Here is a 22,115-nt window from a genome sequence, read left to right on the forward strand (position 1 = left end):
GGCATGATAGAGGAGAGAGGGGAGAGAGAGTGAGGGCGAAGGCCAGGACAAGTGGGAGTGTTATTCCTCATCACTGTGTGGAGCTACACCGTACCACCCTCACTCAATCATTCACGCATTTAGTAAGTGAGTCAGTCCTTCACTCACTCACACACCTTTACCCATCCACTCACTCAGTCCATCACTGACTCACTAACACACTCAGTCCATCCCTCCCTCTGTCCTCCCTTCACTCACTCACTAACCCTAGTCACTCACTCACTGTCTCCCTCTCCCTCACTCCCTTCCCTCTGTCCTTCCCTCCCTATCCCTAACGTCCTCAATCACTCGGTTTCTCCTTCCAACATTCATTTGCTCACTTAGTCACTGTCTCACCTACTCCCTCATTACCACACTCACTTAGTCCTCCCACCCCTTACTTTGTCAGACACTTATTTTCCCACTTAATCATTTAAAACAGCTTTAAACTGAGTTATGAAATGCAGTCGTTCCCCTACGAAATGGGATGACCATTCAGGAGCCTGATATGTCATCACAACACAAAAAAGCAGCACTTCAATCACTCTTAACTCTCGCTTATTCAGCATCATTTGTTGCAAAACCTCCAGTTCCACACCATTATTTTCGCAGTAGCCACAGGCATTAAAATGTAATGGTGTAACCATTTAAGGTGGAACTGGAAATTCCAAGACATTGGCACAATATTAGTGATGCTTCATACTTGGTATGAAGTAACATAATGCATTGATACTACATTAAACTAAGAAAATGTAAAGGTTAATGACAAAAATATTGATATTTGTGGCTTTCTTCAGTCGTTGTGCTGCCATCTTGCCACTGATTAACAAGGTATATACAGCCCTTGGTTTGAAATGTGCCCCTGAAAAATATCTCAGTTTCAAGGAGCATTTAGCCATCTGCCTCAGCCCTACAAATCATTCCCAACAAGAATCAAGACACCCCTATCCCTAAACAAAAGAGGTAGAGCTAAGGGGTGAAATGACATTCGCCCTTAGTCACTCTTTCACCTACTCATAGGTTCCCTTATCTCTTCATTACCACACTCACTCAGTCCTGTCCCCCCTGTCTTATCCATCTGTCACTTCCTCCCTTATATACTCTCTCACTGAGTCCCTCATTCATGCCTTCATTCGCTAACTCTTTCACTTATTCACTCACTAATGCTGCAATAATCAAGTGTAACTGCATTTCCAGCCTTACATATACACTGTATATTGTACACATTGTCACAACCTCAGTGAGTTGGAGACTAAGCCATATTTTACCTAACAGCTTACTTGGAGTAATATGTTAAATTAACATAGCTGCAGTCTGAAGACGAGGAGCTTACATACCTTTGCTGTCACTATGATCAAATGCAGCATTTAAATGTCAGTTTCCGCTGTTTTAAGAAAAGTTATTTTTATTGTCAGGCAGTGAATGCTTTAATCATCAAAGTACACCAACTCCACAGTATCCCAGAATGAGCAAAACACACCACTGATTTGGACAATATCAGTAATAGCAATACCATTAGAACTGGAGGACACCATAAGACTGCACTAGACAGTTGCAAAAACAATGTATATAATCATCATTTATTCATTACTTTATCTTTGGTAACGGCTTCTTCGTGTGCAGAGCTGCACTGGGTACACAGGACAACTGGGAGCCAGGCAGAAACACACCCTTGATGAGATTCCAGTGTATCACAAGGCATCACACACACACTCACACCTCACACCTCACACCTCACAGAGAGGGATCCAAGGTGGGGTTGTGAATAAAGCAACAACTGCAAAATGAAATGCTACATATGCCCTCAGAAAAAGACAAAACATAGTGGCGGCACACAAGTGAGAAATAAATCACATGCAGCATCTATCGCACTCAGACATCATGACTAGATTTTTACAAATTTCAAGTTCTTCACACATTCAGGATAAAGTTTTATGTTCAATTTGAATTACTGAAGATAAGGATTCTCGAGTGGTGCAGCTATCTAAACTAGACTGACCCTAAATCTGGAGATTGCAAGTTCGATCCTTGCGAGTTTGGGACTTTGGTGATCTAAATCACCCCAAAAAATGTCCATGATTTGGCTTTTGCTCTCTGCAGTTTTTCCTTTGTCCCAGTTCTTGCCCTAAGGCCTTTCTTCAAGTGGGTACTTTGACATTTGATGACGTTGTTGAAGGGTGAGCAAAAGGGGTGCAAGCGTTCAAGTGTTCAAAGGGTTGACAGTAGAATTGGGACACACAACACCTCACATCCCTTCAGCTTTGTACATCACTATTGCTTTAACATCATTCACCACTGTGTTCAGCCAAGTTGGGCTTAAATTTATACTGTTTAATTGGTCTTGAAATGTGTTGAAAGTTAAAATAAGTTATCGTAATTTTTCCTCTGTGTGCACAAACACAATTCTGTCGTTTTTTGCTCTGTATTTTACAAAACTAAAAGTCATCTTGTCTGTTCATATAACAAGCCAATGTCCACATGCACCAATACACTGGACACTTACTGAATTTCTGATGAGTTCATCTTCATTTATTTTAATTTTATTTATCGTTACACTTATATACCGCCTTTCTAGATATCCAAGGACACTTTACAACTGCTCAGAACACCATTCCATACAACAGTCAATCCACACACAAACTGGCGAGAAGCAGCAGCCAAATGTGCACAGCGTACTCTTGACCAGGAACAACCGTCCACCTGGAGGACTGCATTGGGCACTAGGGTTTCACCCAGGACAGACGGCCAATCCATATCTGGGCACACACACAGTCACTCATACATACAGACATTCACTGACATATACACTCATTTATTCACACACCAGGACAGTTATGATGGAAGCCAATTCACATACCGTCCATGTTTTTGAACTTTGGGAGGAAACCAGAGACCCACGCAGAAACAGGGAGAACATGGAAACTCCACCCAGATAGGTCTTGAACCCAAGATCCCAGTGCTGAGAGGCGAACGTGCTAACAACCAAGTTACCGCGCCGCCCAAAGAAGTGAAGTCTCTGAATTTATTAACGTCAGAACACCATAGAGCATAGGGGTCTTTAAACATAATTTAAGGTAATATTTAATAATAACATTCTCATGAAGGTTATTTTTATTTTATCCACTCAGTTATAACTAATATGCACCGCTTTTTAAAAGTAAAATGGGGTCAAAATAAATGGGGTCTGATATGAGATTAAACAATTAATCACATTAAACTACACAAACTAATGTGAATGATTTTTTCAATGGATTATTTACACAGAAGTCCTAATATTCCAACATTTACATGGTTGCTTGCACAAAATGGTAGTTTGTAATAAACCCATGAATCTTTCTTAGATCACATTTATTACATATCAAAGAAAATGTACTGGCAGCAGTGAGAGACTCTTAATAATAGAGTAAAGCAGATTCAAAGAAAGACGCAGACGATATTTAGTTTGGGATTTAAAGACTGAGTGGATTTTCCTTGCATCATCCCTAGAAATCCAGCAGCAGGCGGATAAAAAGGCTTCTGTACATGAAAACACACATTGTTTCTGACAACTTGGACATGTTGGGGTCTTAATCAGTCTTCACACGGACATAACTTAAAGAAACTTTCAACGGCACTGTTGACGATCTCGGCATGAGAAAGCAAAAAAGGGAAAAGGACAAAGACAGAGCTGTTTGCATGAGGTCCCCTTTTCTCTGGAATGCTAATTGACATTGATATAAAGTTTGGAGAATGGGTTCTGTCTGCTAAGACTTGTTCATTTGTCTTCAAACTAACGCTCTGGCTGATGGAGGAGTGACCTTTTCACCAGCTCCAAGTCAAAAGGCCCGGGTCTAATCCTTTAAGACTGTTTCTGCAGCAATTACTGTCTTTCCAAAAAATAAAATAATATCAAACGAATACAAATAAACACCACAGATATGCAAAAAAAAAAAGGAGAAATGAATCATGGATGCATGTTTTGATAATGAGCCCCAGGGGTTGTGGAGAATAAAGAGGAATTGAAAAGAGCAGAGAGAGAGAGAGAGAGAGAGAGAGAGAGAGAGAGAGAGACTGAGGGAGTGAGGGACAGAGACAGAAGGGTGAGCGAGAGGGCATCTGAGGGAAGTTGGCCCAAGGCAAACTCCACTCACAAGTCTATTTTGCAAGCAAGTGAAGCTCAATCTCTAGATGATAATGGCTGAATGAATGAGAGTTTATATACTTTATACAGCAAAGTGCCTGCGAAATAATGCAGTAATGCAATGTTATCAATTGACGCTTGGCCCCCCTTCTGCCTTCAATCTATTTGCATATAGATGAAATGCTATAATAACTCTGGCCCCACCTGCAGGAGTAAATATTTTGCTGTCTGTTTTGTCTAGCCATCCTGACACCCACAATGAGCTACTAATTGAAGACTGGAAAGAATCTTTATATGGCGACTGACATTCAATTACGTGGCGGAGATCAGATTAGGGGGAGGCCCAGAAAAGCATGTTTGAAAAGCCCATTTTGAGCACGAGTGCAGAGCAGAGGCAGGGGCTATAATTTGAACGACTGTTTGGGGTTTGGCTGAATGCCGCTGCTGTGAGTGAAATCACTGCGCTATGACCCAAGATTAATTGGATGTCTTGAGTGCGTTTGTGTGTGAGAGAGAAAGAGAGAGAGAGTGAGAGAGAGAGAGAGAGAAGCATTCAAAAAGAAAGGCATTTCCCTTACTTTCAATACTTTGAACATACAAACCAACTCCTAAGAGCCATCATTCTTTATTGCCAGAGTTTTCATGCTATAAAGCTATCCAACACTAAAGTCTATTCTATAGTTATGTTGCAGCACGTAACATGGTGATGTAATGAGAGAGGATTTACTCCCATCTAGCTCTGCATGTGGTATATGCTAATACATTCTAAATATGTCTTCTTTTTTAGCTGGTGTGAACATCATGCCATACATTTTCTGAGATCAAGAGGCTTCCTGAGGAAATGAATATTTAAAATAAGGTCTCTTCTTAATCTTATTTACTTCAAAACATCTGAAAACAGTGTGAAACCCTAATCCTGCATTTTAGAAACCACCTTTGGACTGATATTTAATACTACATATCTCATTATAATGGTACTACTTATTATAGCAAAGAAAATAGGGGCACACACTAGGGGACAGTTTTTAGTCAAAGCCTTGTATTTATAAGCTGAGTTTACATTCTGAAAGCTGCTGTGTCCAAGATTTATTCCTGGCATAGTCCTATCCAAGAAACTGAATCAAGATCCAGCACTGAACTAATTCTTCATATTTGTCTTCACTCAGCTCATAGCATAACACAAAAATACACCCAGGGTTGTGCAAATGTCAAAGATCTTCTACATTTATTTAATGTCCAGTCAAAAAAAAAAAAGGTGTGCCGTGGTCTAAATGTTGGCTGCACGTATTATGATTATGATTAAAGAACGATTTTTTTTTTGTATTTTTGACCCTCATTGTTCAGTGACGAGGCCTGTACTGTTAATATGCTCCAGTGTTAAATATGGTATATTTTTTCTAATGTTGCTGGGAGCTTGCTTCTCTAGTTTTCTGAGCACTGTTAACTGTGCCTTGGTCGTTGAAACTGTTTTTTCTCAGCATTTACATTTGACCTTGTTCAGTATCATTATAATTATAGTCAAAAAAACACAGCACGTCCAAACCACAGACGCTGAGTTTTTCTTTGGTACGAGCAGCTCGAGTCGCTTGGCTGGCCTCTGCATTTAGGTTGCTTCTATGTGGCAGATAGGGGCAGAATCACGTGACTACATCTTGCTGGTGTGTTTTTAAAGGGACAGTACATGAACTCACAGTGGGGACATAACACAATATAAATAATCAATATAATCAATATAGACAATATTATGTTGATTAGAAGTTCTGAATGTTGATTTTGATTACTTTTTGATTAATTGCCCAGCCCTAAGTTGGCTATATATTTTAACAGTTCTTTAAGTAGACGATATATTTTTAACAGTTTTTAACAGCAAAGCACACCGGTTTTTAATCTTCTGTCAACAACATCTTTTTAAACAGTATTCTTACTTTAGTCAAAATTAAGATCCCCTCTCCACAGTTTATTTACTCTGCTTAATTGAAATCTAGAAGTCCCCATTTTAAACTGTGGTTCCATTTACTTATTTAACTGAAGTAAACATATTGCAATGTCTCTATTAAATCCAAATATCCCCCTTGATTAGAGGTGCATACAGAACAAATCTGGGGCTAAAACTAGAGCCCTCAAGAGGCACACACTGCTTTTGTTATAGAGTGCTTCTGTGAAACACTATTTGTACTGCCTTCCCTATCGCCTGCATGCTAGATTGCAGCAAACCTCTCTATGTAAATGGTATGTCAATGGCCATTTTCTCTACATCTGCAGTGATGTCAGTGTTTGGCAGCCAATCATAGGATTGATTGCTATCCAGAACATTGTTTGGCAGCCAAATAGGGGATTGATTACCATCCAGCAGATCCAATCAAGGCAAAGATTATTCTGGGGCAGTTTTATTCATTCTTTTGTGTGACTTGAAACATTGCTGGAAAATATATCATAGGTCTCTAAAATGGCTGCAACAACACAACAAAAAACATGCATTACAACTTTGTTCCTAGTTTGTTCCTTTGTTCCTATAGACTCCAACAAGATTTCTAAACAGAATGGATACTCTTCAGAACAACTCGTCAGAACATTTCACTGCCAAAAAAGCAGCAATATATGTCCATTAAACGAGAATATATGTGAAGAAGTGGAACTGCAATCTTTGGTGTGAGAGGAATATATCATGAGTTGGCAGTTGGATTTGCTTTTTTTGATCACAAGATAATTAACTAATATATTAAAAGAAGAAAAGGGGAAAAAAACAATCAACTGACCAGGACAATGCTAATGGCTGAATGCAACAGATGATCACAGGTATATTCCAATATCTAGTGAAAAGCTTTCCCAAAAAAAGGTTATAACAGTTAAAGGTTGTTACTATATTTAAAAGAACAATATGCAGTATGTACCATAAAATTAGAGCATTACAGGTTCAATATCATTGTGATGCTCCACTGACCTAACCTGAATAGGTAGGATAGAGCTTCAGTCACTGCTACTCTAGGCTTAGCACGGAGCAGAGTAGGGAACATAGAAGTGAATTACACTCTGCACCGGTAGGGGGAGCCAAGTAGCAAAACTACTATGTCTTACCTAGAGTACCTTTATAAATACCCTTGCCTTTAGAAGAAAATGTTAGATGAGTGCATTTCCATAGCCTTTTGGTCATGCCGTGTATAAGTTTCCTAAGGAAAGGGATGTTCAAAATAAATTGTGTATTTCCTGTAAGAAACATTAGGTAAGATTTTTTTTTCACTCCTGGGGTTCCCCCTAGTGTATTTCATTTTTACATCACTAAACTGAAATCAATGTGGAGGAGGTGGTTTGCTACCCTCCTCCAAAGCTTACATAGTGTAGTTTCAGCAGTGATGAGCCTGGAATAGCAAGGACAGATGCTCTAATGTTCCTATTACAGCTTAGTGGAGCGTTACATATATCATTCTGTTCTAATAATAAGGTAAAAATATTACATAGTGTTCCTTTAAGACACTTTTACCAAAACAACGCAGATCACAGTAATTTCTAATGTATGAATGTATTTTACGGAACAAATGAGGAATTAATTCTTCCTACACTCTGGCACAAAGCAATTCAGCAAGCACAGAAAGACTCTCTGGTACCTGCCAACACAAACACAGCATTTGGAAAGATCAAGAATGCAAAATGTATAACAGCAGGTGCTTCAAACAGGTGCGGGTCCTGAATTAACACAGTTAATTATGAACCAATTAGTGTATGGTTCTGCTTAGCATCAAATCTATAAATGCTACTTCAAGGCACTTCTATTATAGCAGTGATGTCCTCTTAACAATGCCCTCCTTTTATATAGTACTACCTTTTAGAATATGACTGAAAGCAGAGTTGCCACTGGGTGCTCTGGATTGGTTGCACACCGCACTTGCCAAGGGTCTTCCAGAGGGTCAACCCTAGTTCACCTTGATCACATTCTTTTTGACCAATAAAAACAAGTTCATAACATTTGAATATTATTAGGTTTGGAAACCATACAGCAGGCTTCCTAGAAGGGGGACGTCATGTACAAAATTCCAGGATGCAGTGAATATCTTTAAAACATGGCAATCAATCCAAAGTGCTATTACTTAACCCCGCTCTTCACAGAATAAAGATGAGATTCTTTAATATAACATTATCTGCACTCCTACTGAGTCACAATGCAAGCAGGCCCATAATGGCCAAGAAGCAACAGAAATATAAACTCTCAGTGGTGGGCACTATTAGCAGTGTAGTCCCCACCTGCAGCACTGTAGTAAAGATACAGGTGCCTAATCAGAAGATTGACTCTAGCCAACCTTTTAGCAGTGTGATACGAGTTCCAGCGGCCTAATGGGGAGAGGAGTGTGACAGAAACACGCTGTTCTTACTGCGATTATCCCCAGCACGCTGTGTCATACATCAATTTAGAGACGGTGTGAGATCAGTAACGTGGGCTCCTGAATAAACCATTAGAAAAGATAATGAATCAGTGAGAAGTGAACGTGATAACTCTCGCAGTGCTGCAGACTAACAGAGCATATCTACTTTCCTGCTGTACTTAAGTGGCTGTTCAGAGGATGTGGAATTTACTTGGATAGTTCTGATTTGCATAAAGATTTACATGCTGACATATGGCTGCGTTTTAAAAGACAATGTTCTTTTCCTTCAACACACACATCTTATATTCCTGATACACTGCTGAAAAAAACAAACTTACAAACAAAGCTTAAAAAATATAAATAAATAAAGTATGGGCCATTTCCTGGCTCTTAAAAACCATGCTGACAGATTGTGTTTGTGTAAGTGTGCTCCGAGTGACAAATGAGTATCCAAATCAAACTCATCCATTTGCATTATTTCTGGGAGTAATTCTGATTTTAAAGATTATCCTCCTTATTTTCTGTTGGTGGGTAGATTGGGGGTATTTTTGAAAAACTGCACTTGCAGATTGTAGATCAGCAGCGTGACAGAAGCTTGGAATGTAATGACATTTCATTCAAAATGTAGCAAGCTATAAGCCAGTTTTATGGTTTGGTTATGAGGTTCCGTTGGGTGCCATAATTCCAGCTCCTTGAAATGAACTATAGCTCTGATAAAGTCATCAAGGCTGCTCCAGGAGCTCTAGATTACACCAATTAGATATTGGAACAAATACAATAAAAAACAACAATGACAAGCACTTCAGTTTTATTTTGGAGATTGATTTAGGTTTAAAATCACATACTTTCATACTTCACTGATGCCGGATGATAAGTTCTTGGTCACAAATGCTACTTCAACACATCCAAAAGGTTTCAAATGGAGTTTGAGCACTCCACAGAAGAGTTCCATGACTTTATTCCCCACTAGCCCATGGCTGGATTTGAGCATGATGACTTTTGGCCGTTCTACCAGTCAGTACTTATCTATGGAAACTGTTCGCTTTGGGCAGAATTGCTAAATGCCTATATTAGCTATGGGTGAGCTTTAAAAGTAAAACCGTTCTTTAACTATCTTATGTTCACTCAAACAATAGTGTCTCAGTTCAGGGGCTGCATCCTTCGAAGGACACAGTCTATGGGGGTCTGTCCTTCAAAGACAGTTGAGTGTGTTTTGAAGGCCAGACTGAAATGGCGGATTTCCTGTTTGACTGCTTTTACCGTCACTAAACGCAGCTCCTGTTCGCTCCTTTGTGCCTTAAAGGCAGAGTCAGAAACTTTAAATGTATTATATTCCCAGTTTATTACAGCAGGACATGAAAGTGTTTTATTATAGTGGACTTCAGTGAAATGATATCATAAATAAACCAATCATCATTTGAAACAGACAAATGCCTTTTGATTGAATGTTCTCCCAAAGTGTGTTTACTGTTATAACACATTGTGGCTCTATATGCTTGTTTTTGGTAATTTATTTTAATAGTTATAATAGTTACTACACACTTTAATTAGATTTCTTTTCTAGTTTACTGAACTTTATTAATTAAACAAAAAAAACTCTCTCTTTGCTACTTGTATTTATCTTTTCTCCGACGTGCTCCTCTCACAGTAGTTGTAACACACAATATACATAACGGTAATATTTAAAATAAACAGAGATCATTTAAGTGATTGGAAAATGAAGAGGCTATATTAGTAACAATGACAGCTTTCTGATATAAACAGAGCTCAACAGCACTCTCCTATAAACATTATTTTATGGAAATAATTGCTATGTGTTCTGCTTCAGCTTCAGTCGCTGTGTATTTACCTCTCATTACCATTCATTCATTCATTATCTGTAACCGCTTATCCAATTCAGGGTTGCGGTGGGTCCAGAGCCTACCTGGAATCACTGGGCGCAAGGCAGGAATACACCCTGGAGGGGGTACCAGTCCTTCACAGGGCAACACACATTCACTCACATTCACTCACACCTACAGACACTTTTGAGTCGCCAATCCACCTACCAACGTGTGTTTTTTGGACTGTGGGAGGAAACCGGAGGAAACCCGGAGGAAACCCACGCAGACACGGGGAGAACACACCAACTACTCACAGACAGTCACCTGGTGCGGGAATCGAACTCACAACCTCCAGGTCCCTGGAGCTGTGTGACTGCGACACTACCTGCTGCGCCATTCATAGCTCATTCATAGATAAACTCTATGTATCCCCACAGTTTAACCACCTGCTTCTTGCTCCTTAAACAAATGAAACATTTGATAACATTTTCCTGCTTAATATTGATCATTAATTATTTGATGTACAGTATGTTTAAATACTGTTCGCTCCTCTGGTGACGTCACATTATTCTGAAATCCTAGCATGCAATGAACCATGGGATATCACAGCAGGTAAAAGTGACTCAAATTTGATCTGTTTTTATGGTTGCGCATTGCTTAATTTAATATGTCACACATTCATTTGTGTGGTTCTCTAAACAGCAAAAATCACATTGAACATTTTAGCATCAGATTTGGGCCACTAATGTGGTACTGAATTCAAATCTGTATTATATCTGTGGAAATGAGACAATGTTCAAATGTTGAGAATGAACCATGGTCTCGGTTTTTGCTTTAATTTGAGGTGTATAAGAAATTGAAAATGGCTGGGTTAATGCAACTTTGCTTTTGTAAAACATATTTGGAAAAAAAAAACACTATGAAACATATAACTCATAATCAAGCTTTTGTCAACTATATCAAAATATCAATTCAGATCAGGGTAATGTGAGCTCACACCTGTGGGAATAACCTTTCATTATATATATATATATATATAATAAAGGGAAAACTTGAACTTGAACAACACAGTGTAACTCCAAGTCAATCACACTTCTGTGAAATCAACCTGTCCATTTAGGAAGCAACACTGATTGTGAATCAATTTCACATGCTGTTGTGCTAATGGAACATACAACAGGTAAAAATGAGAGGCAATTAGCAAGACAACCCCTATAAAGGAGTGGTTCTGCAGGTGGTGACCACAGACCATTTCTCTGTTCTCATCCTTTCTGGCTAATGTTTTGGTGATCTGATGTTATGAAGTTTGTCAATGCTCTCACCCCTAGAGGTGGCATGAGGTGGTGCCTACAACCCACAGAAGTAACTCAGGTAGTGCAGCTCATCCAGGATAGCATATCAATGCAACCTGTGGCAAGTTGTGCTGTGTCTGCCAGCACAGTGTTCAGAGTATGGAGGAGATACCTGAAGGCCAGCACACCAGGAGACGTGGAGGGGGCAGTAGGAGAGCAATAACCCACCAGCAGGATGCTACATCCAGCTTTGTGCAAGGAGGAACAGGAAAAGCAGTGCCAGAACTCTGCAAAATGACCTCCAGCAGGCCACTAATATCCATGTTTCCGAGCTAACTGTCAGAAACGTACTCCATGATGGTGGTATGAGGGGCCGACGTCCATAATTGGGGCTTGTGATTACAGCCCAACACCGTGCAGGGTGACTGGCATTTGCCAGAGCACACCAAGATTGGCAGATTTGCCACTGGTGCCCTGTGCTCTTTATGGATGAGAGCAGGTCCACACTGAGCACATGTAACAGACGTGACAGAGACTGGAGATGCCGTGGAGAATGTTCTGCTGCCTGCAACATCCTCCAGTATGACCGGTTTGGCAGTAGGAAAGTAGTGGTGTGAGGAGGCATTTCTTTGGAGGGCCGCAGAGCCCTCCATGTGCTAGCCAAAGGCACCCTGACTGCCATTAGGTACTCGGATGAGATCCTTAGACCCATTGTGAGACCATATGCTGGTGCAGTGGGCCCTAGGGTCCTTCTGATGCTAGGCCTCATGTGGCTGAAGTGTGTCAGCAGTTCCTGCATGATGAAGGCATTGATGCTATGGACCGGCCTGCCCTTTCCCTAGACCTGAATCCAATCGAAATCCCTCAGGAGAACATCTGCCGCCTCATCAGGAGCATGACCTGGTGTTGTAGGGAGGTCATACGGCACGTGGAGGACACACACAGTACTGAGCCTCATTTTAACTTGTCTTGAGGAATTTCCACTGATGTTGAATCAGCCTGTAATTTGATTTTCCACTTTTATTTTGAGTATGATTCCAAATCCAGAACTCAATGGGATAATAACTTTAATTTACATTGATCATTTTTATGTTAATTTGTTCTCAATGCATTCCACTATGTAATGAATAAAGATTTTCAACTGGAATATTTCATTCATTGAATGTATTTTAGTGCTGTGAAGACTGCCCAAGAAGGATGACCCTAGATAAGCCAAGTGATGGTAATGTGTCAGAGCCAGAGAAAGGCTCAGTGACTACAGCCAGAGCAGTGTGTTGTAGTAAATTTAGTGAAGAATATAAATGATTTTGTGGTGTGGAAACGTTGACAGCAGAGTTCTATTCAATTAATCACAGCTACTGAGAAACATCAGGAAGCAGAGGCTTTAAACACTCACATCAAACACATCATTACTCATGCATGCTGTTTTGAATGACAGCAAAGTGAGTGCACGTGCACGCTTGCATGAACTCACTCACACATCTGACACTATGTACCTTTTGTATGCAATGGGGTGGCTAGAATTCTTTACATGCACGCACATACACACTGACACCCTCCCACCCCTGAACTACATATGTTGCATGTAATACATATTTAGCTTTAGGGCGAATGCCATTTCTTAATGTAACACCTGCTGCTTGTTTGTGTTGCCCCTTGGAACTGTGTTACAAATTGTAGTGGTTAGAATCTTCCCCTATGAAATAGTCCAACTCTTCCTGAGCCTGATATGTCATCAGATACATTATCACAAAAAGAATATGGCTTCAGCTAGGGTTGCTCTGTATAACGGTAATGCCTTATACTGTGGTATTTAAAATGTGGACTGTATCTTAACGTAAGGGCGGTATTTCAAAATTATGACGTGTGTGGTGTATTCAATTTCTGTTGTATATCTTTCAGTAAAAGACCAGAGTTCATTCATGTTCATTTAAGAGAGCCACAAGGAGGGGGCACTGTGGGAGCTTACTGACTGCTTATGTCACACTCAAAAAACAAGCCCAGTAGCTCACCACAGGTGTGAGTTTATCGCTGAGTTTTGGTTAAAAGATATAGCAAGGAAGCTGAAAATAAAACACTCAGAAGACACTTCACTCAACTTTGTGCTCACAGGTATGAGGCTTTATCTTCTAAATATGTTTGTTTTGAGCCTCAGTTCACTGGAAAATCATCTGCTGTGGTGTGCTAAACAACAAGTGCTAGTTAGCTGGCCAGCTGTGTTTCTGTAGAACAGGGTAGAACCATCTTATTTCACTTATTTTCTGTTTCACCATTTCACTACTTTTCTGTTCCTCCAGAGCTAGTCATTGAAAATTGCTCTCAGAAACATGTTTTTATCGTCCATGTGGGTTGGTGTGAACTTTCGGAATGTGCTGAGCAGAACTGCACAGTGCAAAAGTTCAGAAATCCTTTCTCTGTGCTCAGTGCAGCTTGACCGTGCACCCCCCCCCCCCACACCCTCCCAACGGTTATACCATATAGTGTTAATATCTTCAGACAATATGACGGTAAGAAAGCTGTGGATACCACCCATTCTTAGATTTAGCCATGCTCTGCTGTCAGTCTTAGGACTATCAGAGAAGAGCTGCTGGATTTTCACATAATTCAAAAGTGTTTCACAATCATATCATGCAGAGATACATTTTAACTACAATAAACTAAGATTATACAATGATTATTATAGGTTTTAAAGAAGAAACTATAAACATTTGTGGCTTTGTTTGGTTGCTTGTGTGTGCGATCATCTTGCTAGTGATTCACAAGGCATTCATAGCTCTTCATTTTATGAGTTTCAAGGGGTACATAGCCCTCTCCCTCAGCCCTACCTTTTCTCATACACTAGGTAAAACAGATGGGTAGGGCTAAGGGGTGAAATGAGATTCAACCTTTATGTTAACATCAACTGGAAAGGACTAGCAAAATAGTGTTACTCATACTTTTGACTGCAATTATGCCTTCATGCTCAATTATACAAAATGTGTCCAGCACCCTTGGTACTGATGCAAAGCGGTCAAAGAGTCAAAACAATGCTTTACATTTAGCAAGCACGCTTATCCATGGGGATTTTTAAAGGGTAGTTGAATGGAATGCCACAAGTCTTGCTCAATGACACCTATTTATGCAGCAGTGACACTGTTAGTGGAATGTGGAATGAAATGTTTATGTTTTCAGTGTGTTGCATTTGGTCTGTTAGTAAATTTACATCTGTAGAAGATTTGTTCTAGCGTTCTCACACCAGAGTTACAGACTTTCTCTGACATCTCTCTGACGACTGATATCACAGCACCTCCGCAGACTCTGAAATCTCTCATCATTATGTGATAGCAGCTGGCAGAAATTACACCACCCCCCACCCATTGATCCAGACTGTGTGTGCAAAAAAGGAAGCAAGCAGAAAAAAAAATATATTCCCTAGATAAGCATATCTTTCACAAAATTTCATGCCTGGAACAAAGGGGGGTGTGGAGAGGATTTCAATATTACGGAATTGATTTTCCAATTTTGTCAGAATTTGCTGTCAGTGCAAGTGATGAAGCCGCTTTTAAATACACAAGCAGTTTGGTCTGGAATGTGACCGATGCATTTAAGAAGGTCATGGACGCTGAAAGCTCACAATGCAGCTAAGTGCTGCCAACTGAGGTCAAGGCACACCTGTTATTTAACGGTGTTAACTCGCACTTTTTATGTCTCCGCTGACTCAGATACACACACAGATACACAGACACACACACACACACACAAATACACCTGTCTTTAGTTACGGCACCTTACGTCACCTTGAAAAGAGTATGCAGAACACCTGCCATGTGTTACACACATGAGCACCCGCCTGACACTGAGCTGAGCTGAGGGACTAATGCAAAGCTGCAGCAGAACTAACAGGAATACTGTTAGAATCTACATTTCCACCAGCACACAGCCTTCCAGCCATCTTTCACCTCTGCAGTCTGTACCTGTCACTTAGGCCCAACTATAAATAAATCAGATGCCTGTAAAACAAAACAGAGAGCATATGCTATAAGTCCTAGAAAAAAAGCTTGGTATAACCCTGATCAAATTATAAGTTTGTAGAATTCGGAATGGCAAATGTATAATCCATCCTCTGACAAAATTTATGTACCCATGGTAAGGATGTGCAGTCAAATATATATATATATATATATATATATATATATATATATATATATATACACACACACACACACACACACACACACACACACACACACACACGAGTAACTATAAAAGTTTCGGAGATTAACTTAACTGACGTTCCAAAACCCTCAACAATTTCCTCCAGCAGGGGGTGCTTAAAACTGTTGTGAGAGAAGCTCACTGTGGTGTAGTGTTCTTCCTGTGCAGCATCATTTTTCCAAACAGTGTGACTGCAAAACAAAACTTTCCAGTTTCCTCTCATGCATGTAATGACAAGTTACTGCCCTGTAAGAAGTTTGTTCTTGTTAAGGTAGTACAAGTAGTTAAATTTCAGTTTCATGGTATTAGCTGTCTCTGTATAGTCTTTCTACCCTCTTTGTGCTCGTCTTTAATACTCTGGCTTATCGCTCATCAGTTCTTTAAGGAGCCTTCTACAAAATTCAGGGGCAGCATATCTGTGAGGAGTTGTGATTATTTCAGTGCGATTTTTGTGGTCTGGAAGTAAATGTGAATAGTGATTTCAGTATTCGAATACGGACACTTAAACAGTTGACAGAGTACCTGTGCACATCACTAGTACGCCGCTCACTAATGAACACGGGTAGTGAACATTAGCCTCTTTGCTCCAAAACCACCGAAGAGCTACTGGCGCTGTCTGAAACCTTTACAACACACATCACAGCTTGCTGCGTGTGAGGGTATGTGCTCCAGCTGACCCCTTAGCATCAGTGAGCCATAGGAAATAAAGACCTTGTCGCTGGTTCACCAGCCGTCCTTTCCTGGACATGTTTTTGTAGGTATTAACCACTGCATACCTGGAGCATCCTACAAGATAGTATAATAATAGTATAATCATCACAGTTCTGTTCCTGTCAAAGTCACTCAGACTTTTATAGTTGTCCATTCTTCCTAGATCCAATACCAAAATTTATAAAATCGATTTATTTTACACTTTAAAAAGCAGCTTATGCATTCAAATGATATAGAACAATGGAAATAATCAAGATACTGTACATGTTTTATTTTGACAGATATACTATTTACCTTATTGAAAAGTGAAAATTAAACATGAAATATAAAGGACACAGGAATTGAGTGTAATGTAATAATGTGTTATATATAATATATATGTAATATGTAATATGTAATGTAGTAAAAAAACAGTAATTGTGCTTTAAGCTGTGCAGAAATACTCTGTCATCTATGTACCAGACCAGGGCTGTCCAAATTTTACACACTACTGTACAACTTCAGAGTTCCTCGATTTTCATTCGAGACTGATGAGCTTCCTCACGCGTAACAACACATGCCGATGTTTATCTCAGGCGAGTTGTACACTGTTCCAGCTGATGGCTTTTCTGCTGGCCTTGTCGGACACAGCCGATACTGGTGGCTAAGTGTGTATAACCTCAATTAAACCATGCTCTAAGTGTCTGACAACAGCTAATATTCCTCTTCCAGCAGCGGGCCGAATTGATGTTCCCGCATTCGTCACCCCACTGAAAAAGCAATCATACTGTTGTCTCGCTCTACTTAGAGACGCCAAAGAGCTGCCTGCAGTCTCTCATTAGCATTCGCTACTAACGCCACACACTCCCTCACACACACACATACACACCCACACACATCATTCTCCCCCATACCTATTGCTCCTCCCTAAAATCCCAAAATGACTACACACAAGCAATTAATTTCAGACTTTAAAAGACATCTAAAGGTTAAATAAAGCAATATTAATATGCAGGATTGATGGCTGAAAGATAATTTAAAAAAGAATCCAAGTAAAACAGGAGGAACAGTTCCATAGAAGGAGTACTTCTTGTTTTACAAAGCTTTTAAAATATTAAATTCACATAGTGGGACTCACATAGGTTGAACATGGGCTAGCTACGTTCAACATGAGCGTGGGCTTCATGACGGCTCGTAGATGGGCTACTTGTAGGACCCAGACAGGCTGCCTGTATCCGCTAATTATAGGAGGCCCAGTAGGGGTCTATATATGGTGCCCACATGTGACAATACGGCTCAGATGGGCCCTATGTTTTAAACCATCCTGCTCCCATTACTGACTATGGAGCATGTCCATATATGGGGCCAACATTTAACCACAGATAAAACTTGCTGGTACCTGATATGGGTGTTTCTAGGCTTAACACCCCTATGAAACTGCTCATTTAAACATCAAAAATGTTAAAAAGAAATATTAAAAGAAATACAAATATAGTAACAAGTAAAACATTTTTCTCTAAAACTTCTGGAATTGGACTGGAAATTAAATAAATGAATAGTGGTTTCTGACTTTTTCACATGACTGTATGTATATAGGCCAAGGATGATTCAAATGCCACTTATAACCTGTCTCATTCTCATGAATTGTGTAAAAATCAAAGCCCAGCAGAGAAAGCAGAAGCTTGTACCTCTCTGTCCAACAGTGAGGGTGAGATGACCGTGACGATGTCCCCTCTCTCCGGGTCAATGTAGAACATGTTGGGTGAGGGCTTCTCGGGCGATTGCCTCATAATGATGTAGCGCAGGACAGCGTTATCTGTGTTGGCATCATCAGCGTCGAAAGCAGTCATCGTCATCACTGTGGTACCTAAAAAACAAAGAGCACTTCTCAGTTATAAAGGTTGTATGTGGATTAAACACAACATACCTAAACATTTGTAGACACTTTTGATAAGAGATTTCCACTACTTCAGGGTGTACCCATAGTGCGCAAACACCTTCTTTAATCTCAAACAGAATGGGAAGTTAGGATCACTATGCTCAGTGCCAAGTGTCAGCTAGAGGAGTATAAAGAAAGATCCCTGGCATTTGGGTGTGTGCAGCAGTGGAACTGCTGGGGTGACAGAGCACTATTGTTTGGGATGAGTTGAAGTGGATTACATGATATAAATCTTCATCCAACATCACTAGCTGACCTGTGTCTGAATATAATTAAATGATTTTAAAAAATGTGGTCTAGTATTAAGGCTCGCTAGAAATGCAGAAGTCTAACAACAACAAGTTTAACAACTCTTAAAATACAATTAATTTGATGTCTGAAGAATTTAATGCATTCCAAAAACAATAAAAACAACAAAAAAAATCATCATATTTACATCCTCTCTATATTAGCAATAATATTATGCATCTGTGTGCTTCTGTAAAGGGGTATTATTCTTATTACATATACTATTACATGAACTGGAGGTTATTTTTAAAGTATTAAATAGATATTACAGATCAGATTGACACAAACTGTGTATTATTCATGCTTATTTGTGTTTAATCTGAATTCAAATATATAAAATCAGAGTAAATACAAATAATCATGATATTCTACCTCTTTTTTGTTGATGTGTTAGCTTAACCTTTTCCAATGTTTTTTTCTTTTTAAATTATTAGTTATATTATTTATAGTTTCCAAATGCATACCAACAAATCAATACTTCATTAAGTTAAATCAAGTGTGTTATATGCAATGGCTGTGAGGCATCAAGCAGAACAAACCTGTGTTTTTCTAACCATCACACTAGGTTATTGATTGTTTTAACACAACTTGAATTACTTTTTTAATTACTGTCATTGTATTAGTGTCCATTAGTTTTGTTCTAAAGCTATTTAGTACCACAGGCATAAGAAAATTTTTGGGTGCCCAGGTCAAATTACACCTTCTGAATGAACTTATAATATTAATTTTAGATTTTATATAATAAAATTATTTATTTGATTAATATTTTTCATGAAAAGCAATACTTATCCTTTAAGCCCTGGAGACACTACACGACTTTTAAAGTCAGGGCATATTATAAACATACTGGCTATTTCACACTGCACAATCCCAAAACCCTGAACTATATACATGACTGGTGTTTCCTAGGAGACACACATAAACATGAACCTACAACTCATTGATGATATTTGCGCTGCTATTTGTTTAGATTCACAAAGAAATAAGAAAAAAAGTTATTTCTTTGGGTGGACTTGGTCAGCACATACTTGAGGCTACATTCCACCTTAAATGTTTCAGAAATATTGACAGTAGTCGTAGCAGGCACCACAGTACTGCACATTTAATGTGGGATGGAAAATCAGAATAAATAAATATATAAAGCTGAAATAAAGGCTGTAACGGCGTGTTTTGTGGCTCACTATTTTCTCGTACAGGTAATGCTCGTTATTTGGGGACATGTGCATCCAGCTCTATGTTATATATTGTAGTTTGTCAAAGTTTTACCATTTAATGCGTCCTACAGTGCACCGACCTCCTCTGCATGTGCCTGTGTTTACTTTCTGTGCTCTGTTCTCATTGGCTGTTGAAGGGATTCGTTCAGCCTTGAGTTGGGGATGAGTTTACACTACGAAACTTTGTCCAAAATATGCTGCGACTGGTCTGGAAAGTCAGACACTACAACTACAACTGTACCAGAGTCTGCAGACTAGAGCCAACATCAGCAGATTCGACCGGACGGGAAATCGAGATTAAAATAGGGCTAAAAGTTTTGTGGTGTAAACCCAGCTTTAGAGAGAAAAACGTAAATGCACTAATATTTTTCATAGTAAACATTTTCTGATAGGTATAGTTATGTAGGTATGAGATCATAACTAATAACTTTGCTACAAATAAATAGAAAACCTAGGACTCTTAAATAATTGATACATAATTGATAATAAATGATAAAAAGTAAATAATTGAATTAAAGCTTTAATATTTGATCAAAAAGAATTCACGGATGTTTCCTTCCATCCTTCTGTTGTGAAAATACTACTGAATCCAAAAGAATGTGTAGTTATGTAGAGAAAATACAAAAAGATTGAATAGTGTCAAAATTATGGCACATTTATATTTTAAAAACTGAGCATACAACATTTAACTTGGGATACTTAAAACTTCGCATAATACTATATATATATACATATAATATTATATCTATGCTGCATTTATAAGTGACCTCATTCCAGCACAGGAGCTGACACTGTGGTCAGTGTGTGATTTTTCTTGGCCCCAGTCCCATGTGAGTAAGTATCTGAGCACTGCAGCCAGAGGTAAGGTGTACCTGTACTGCAGGGATCTCTGGTTTTCTCTTCATTTTCCTCCTCATCTCATCTGAATGCACTGAGGCACTTGCTGAAGCGAACTGCAAATGGAGGTAAGGCGGAAGCTCCGGTGACCGGGCAGGAGCCATGGCTGACTCATAGCTATCTCTCACAGTTAATGGCCTCTATCACTGCCTGTAACCTTTAATGTTCACTTTTATTAGACGCGTCCACCCAACATAAAGTCTGTGGCAGCTGAGAATGTCCGAGGAATAGGAGGGGAATATGGAAAACGTGGTCAAAAATAATTATGACTATCTGGAGTAAATGGGCTAAAAGCAATTAATCGCTGTAGGAACTGGGTGGCTTTTTCTCCTTTGGTTGTTGTTAGGGAAGGAGAGAGAAGATATTAACAGGCACTAAAGCAGCTCACATCTAATGATTCATTACAGACACGGAGATGTGTGATAGACCCTCTGGTGACATCAGCAGCCATGCTGAGCTTGAACACTTCACTGTTCTGTCAAATCAAGTTAAAAGGTACTCTGCTCTCTCTCTCTCTCTCTTATACACCCTGCTCATTTCAGATGATCAGGGAAAGTGAATATCCGACCGTTTGCATCAACAGAACAGCTGTATTTATAGATTATAGATTTATAGTAGATTGGGTATTGGGTAAACACCAGGGGCGGATGGTTCATTAGGGCGATGGGGCGAGACACTGCCAAAAGGGAAAGTGAGGACATTTTTCTTTCATTCTACTACAGTACAAACCCAAGGCTCTGTATTACCTAAGCTCTGCCAAACAGTTTGTCCTTCTTCCAAGTATCACAGTCCAATTAGTTTAGTTAGGTTCTGTTCCATACATTCCTGCCTCTTTGTTTGGGCAATTTCAAGACGGTGGAAAATTGCCCCAGACTCATCACATAAACTCTTATGTTAAGGCTCTTTTTTATTTGAGCAGCAGCACCTTCAGTACATTCTCAGTGGGTTTCAGGAGGTAGATGTAGTGTAGTGAAGTAGAAGGTGAATAGGGCACTGATTAATTTTGGGCACAACCCTGTACGGAGGTCAAAAGCAGCCAGATCTGTGTAAAGCTATCTCTCTGGTCAGAACGACTTCTGTAAACTTCACAATACTCTTTATTCTGGAACTCCTGTACCTAAAATAAAATAAGATTGAAGAGTGAAAAATGCACTCTCAACAGCAATTTGTTTGTTTATGAGCATAATTGATTGTTGATTCGCTGTAAAGGAAGAGTAACTTTATTAAAGAAGACATTTATTATGAATTCCTGCATAAAGCGCTCCACAAATAGTGTACATCATGT

At 39.4% G+C, this 22,115-nt stretch overlaps 1 protein-coding gene across 2 annotated transcripts in view; it reads right to left on the reverse strand.

Annotated features, from left to right (window-relative positions):
- Window positions 1-22,115, reverse strand: part of cdh13 (cadherin 13, H-cadherin (heart)) — a 508,194-nt gene that overhangs the window by 149,095 nt on the left and 336,984 nt on the right. For both annotated transcript variants that reach the window (XM_066685111.1, XM_066685110.1), the window contains one exon: window positions 18,181-18,359. In XM_066685111.1, the coding sequence (XP_066541208.1) occupies window positions 18,181-18,359 (179 nt within the window). The remainder of the gene's footprint in view (window positions 1-18,180; window positions 18,360-22,115) is intronic.

This window comes from Hoplias malabaricus, chromosome 11 (genome assembly GCF_029633855.1).
Source record: "Hoplias malabaricus isolate fHopMal1 chromosome 11, fHopMal1.hap1, whole genome shotgun sequence".
Classification (NCBI taxonomy): Eukaryota; Metazoa; Chordata; class Actinopteri; order Characiformes; family Erythrinidae; genus Hoplias; species Hoplias malabaricus.